The sequence below is a fragment of the Clupea harengus genome, chromosome 11 (assembly GCF_900700415.2).
Source record: "Clupea harengus chromosome 11, Ch_v2.0.2, whole genome shotgun sequence".
Lineage (NCBI taxonomy): Eukaryota > Metazoa > Chordata > Actinopteri > Clupeiformes > Clupeidae > Clupea > Clupea harengus.
In genome coordinates, this window is record NC_045162.1 from 6,935,615 (window position 1) to 6,938,734 (window position 3,120).

At 40.0% G+C, this 3,120-nt stretch overlaps 1 protein-coding gene across 1 annotated transcript; it reads left to right on the forward strand.

The window, feature by feature from the left end:
• Nucleotides 1-1,404: 1,404 nt before the first annotated feature.
• LOC105891910 lies at nt 1,405-2,999 on the forward strand. Its single transcript, XM_031576440.2, has 3 exons — nt 1,405-2,387; nt 2,569-2,640; nt 2,742-2,999. Exons 1-3 carry the CDS (start codon nt 1,983-1,985, stop codon nt 2,922-2,924), a joined length of 660 nt encoding a protein of 219 aa, XP_031432300.1. The 5' UTR covers nt 1,405-1,982; the 3' UTR covers nt 2,925-2,999.
• The last annotated feature ends 121 nt before the right edge of the window (nt 3,000-3,120 follow it).

Below are 3,120 nucleotides of genomic sequence, written 5' to 3' on the forward strand. Positions count from 1 at the left end.
TTTGCATATTAATCACATCTCAGATGAATAATAAATTTCAGCAGATTTTTTAATTTATGCAAAGATAGGAAAAAAAAATAAGTGGAAAAAACATTTGTGGCAAAAAAAAACGAAACTATTACTTACAGCATTTTCACTAATTTCTCTCATTACAAAGCACCAAAGTTTGAAAAGATCTCTCTCTCTCTCTCTCTCTCTCTCTCTCTCTCTGGATGTGTGCGTGCGTGCGTGCGTGCGTGCGTGCGTGTCTGTGTGTGTGACTGCTCTGGTTCAGTAGTGAACGTGTCCAACCACTCCTGTGGCTCATACCTACTAAGAGACTTAAAGTATGACTTAATATTGCTAACTTCATTAACTTCAGAGTGTACAAATACTAGTTGGGCTGTATTCGTTGAGTAAAAAGGAACCTAAACAATATTCTGTAACTGGCCACTATATGGATGAAAAATGAACAGCTGATCAGACCGCTTCATCCAACAAATTTGACTATAAACTTATTTGCAGGCAACAGTGCCTTGTAGTGGCATAACATGGAATATCTTTCACAAACAAATAAACTGTTGGTAAAAAAAATACTGGGTTAAATTAAAATAATTATTAAAACTTAAACAGTAGCCAATATAAGTCGACTAAATATATAGTCTATATCTTGGGCTGCAGAGGATAAAAGGCAACCTTATCTTACAAGCCTTCGGTGTCTTACCTGCATTCCATTACCACCCATGTAGAAGCCTATCATGCTCAGGCCCATCAAGGACAAGTACAGAAAATTCAAATAAGTCAGGCACAGTTCTACTAGGTGGCAATGACGTTTTGTTTAAGCTTAACAACCGTTTGCGTCTAATTTCAATTATTAAGACATGGATGCGTCTTCCAGTTTATTGCCACACTATACATGGCGCCTAGATTGGAAAAGCCTTGGAAATGTGTGGTGTCACGGCAGCGCATCATTTTATCATTCTGCTCAAGTCAGTCCACAGATGCAAAAGCATTTCAAACTAACAGTGGTAATTACTATAACACATCATAGAAAGGTTTCCATATCTGAACGCTATTTTCAATAATCAAGTGCAGTGGCAATTATTTATCAATAAAATTAGTTGCAGAACTTAGAGGGGTGGAGAATGCGCGCAGGTGTCTCTACTTGTCTTTCATGCGTGGAAATAATACCTCAAACGTGAATAAATCAGCATCTTTCACAAAGAAAATAGAAATATAACGTGAACACAAATGCGTGTGACCTGTAATCACCACTAACAGCGGGAGCGTAATGATGTTTTGGTCTACTGATCAAATTTCCAGTGTTAGAAACAATGATTTTTTGCACCTGTGCTGCTGGCTTTGAGATGCTCTGAGCGGAAACGACTCGAAAATGTTAGGCTATTTTAATCCGAAGTATAAAATGAGAATAGACTGTTCTGTTTATTATTAAGGCTACTCAGAATACTTATCAGATTTGTCGAACCATATATTGTCCCACAGAATGTGCTAATCTTCTAGACAGTTCGGAGAATATGTTCATTTTTTTTTTTTCATATTGGCTAATTTGAGGAAACGATATAGATTACAACACACTTTTTCATGTAGCTAATGTGTGGAGAAATTCATCAAATAAATTGTCAAAACTGAACAACGCACTTTTCCCTGTGAGACTTGAACCATGATCAATTGCCTCCATACTCGCCTACTCTCAGATAAAAGGCGCACTCACCTGAGCGCTCGGACACAGGCCACGGCTGCGAAGTTACCCCACCCCACCCCCGCAGAAGCAGTCTACAAGTTAGGATGTGTCTCCATCTACTGGATTAACTCGAATTTGTCTCACAACTGGTTATTCTCTCCAAAAGCATTATGGGTACAGCGGGAGACAGTTGTGTAAGGTTGCCCGGAAGCAAACTGGGCTGGGGACGCAGTATCCCCTTCACTAAATTCAGAATTAAATTTATATTATTTATTTTTGCAAAGGACAGACGGGACTAGAAATGCAACGCATTACGTGCTGTGCGACGTATCGTGAGATCGGAGGAATAGTGGGGTGCAAGCCGTTGGCCTGTCCTTGGAGGAGGAACTTTCCTGCAAAACAGATCTCATTCAGTTCCTGGGCGTTTCTACAGTCTGGTAACTCGCGTCGGCTGGAAGGGACACAGTCTTCTGACTGCAACCGGCATAATCTGAGAAGACAGAATGCCTTATTTGTCTGCCAGAAATTCAGTCACTACAGTACCGACAGTGACAATGAGCCTGAGACATCGAGGCAGCCAACCATCTCTGTTGTGGGCATTCCGGATCCCATCACATGGATACGAAATAAAATCATAATATTCTTTATTGAACTCTATTTTGATTTGAATATGTCCAGCGTGGAATTTAATACTGGAGTGAAGCAGGTAGCTACTATTGTGCTTCTTGGGGTGTCATGGCTGTGCCTCTTTTGGAAACTTGGTTTTAGAGAAACAAAGCTGATGCCGTGATGATGATGACGATGATAGGTGTACAAAGTAACATGCAGGCATCAGTCATTAAATAAGTCATAACCTTTAAAGCATGTTGTGTGGGTTCTGTCCTCAGGCGGTGGTCCACGTCTCTGCAATGGTCTCCAATGGCAAGTTTGAGGATTTGAAGGGTGTTGTGACTGATGAGGTACTAAACTAAATGTTTTTGTGCCCATACACATTTAAAGTACTGGTAAAAATTTGAATATGTCCACTAAAATCTCAGGCGAATAACCTTGTGTATTTCAGGCTGTTGAAAGAGTCAAGACAAAATACAAAGTCTTATCACATGCTCAGAAGAAAACCCTAGCCATCTCTTCAGATGATATTGTATTCGTACTTCCAGAAGATGTCTCGGTGGTCTTTGATCGTAGAGGTACAGTGTTGACACTCCCATCTCCATATTTGATGTATAGGTGTGTTAACATGTAGGTGTGTTCTCAATAAGAGAGGGTGTTCTATGCAAATATAATATTTATAAAGCATCTTGAAATCTGCTTTGAATTGTGGCCCAACTCTGCTTTTGGCTTCAGCCTCAGTCCTAATCAAGTGTTAAGTTATAAGCTACGTGTAATGTCAATACTATGGACTTGCCAAGGACATGAAGTTCTCACACATGGGCACAAAA

Coding starts and splice junctions, on each gene's coding strand:
- LOC105891910 (XM_031576440.2), top strand. CDS start 1,983: ATGCAACGCATTACGTGCTGTGCGACGTATCGTGAGATCGGAGGAATA. Junction 2,388..2,568: donor TTAATACTGGAGTGAAGCAG/GTAGCTACTATT, acceptor TTCTGTCCTCAG/GCGGTGGTCCACGTCTCTGC. Junction 2,641..2,741: donor AGGGTGTTGTGACTGATGAG/GTACTAAACTAA, acceptor TGTGTATTTCAG/GCTGTTGAAAGAGTCAAGAC.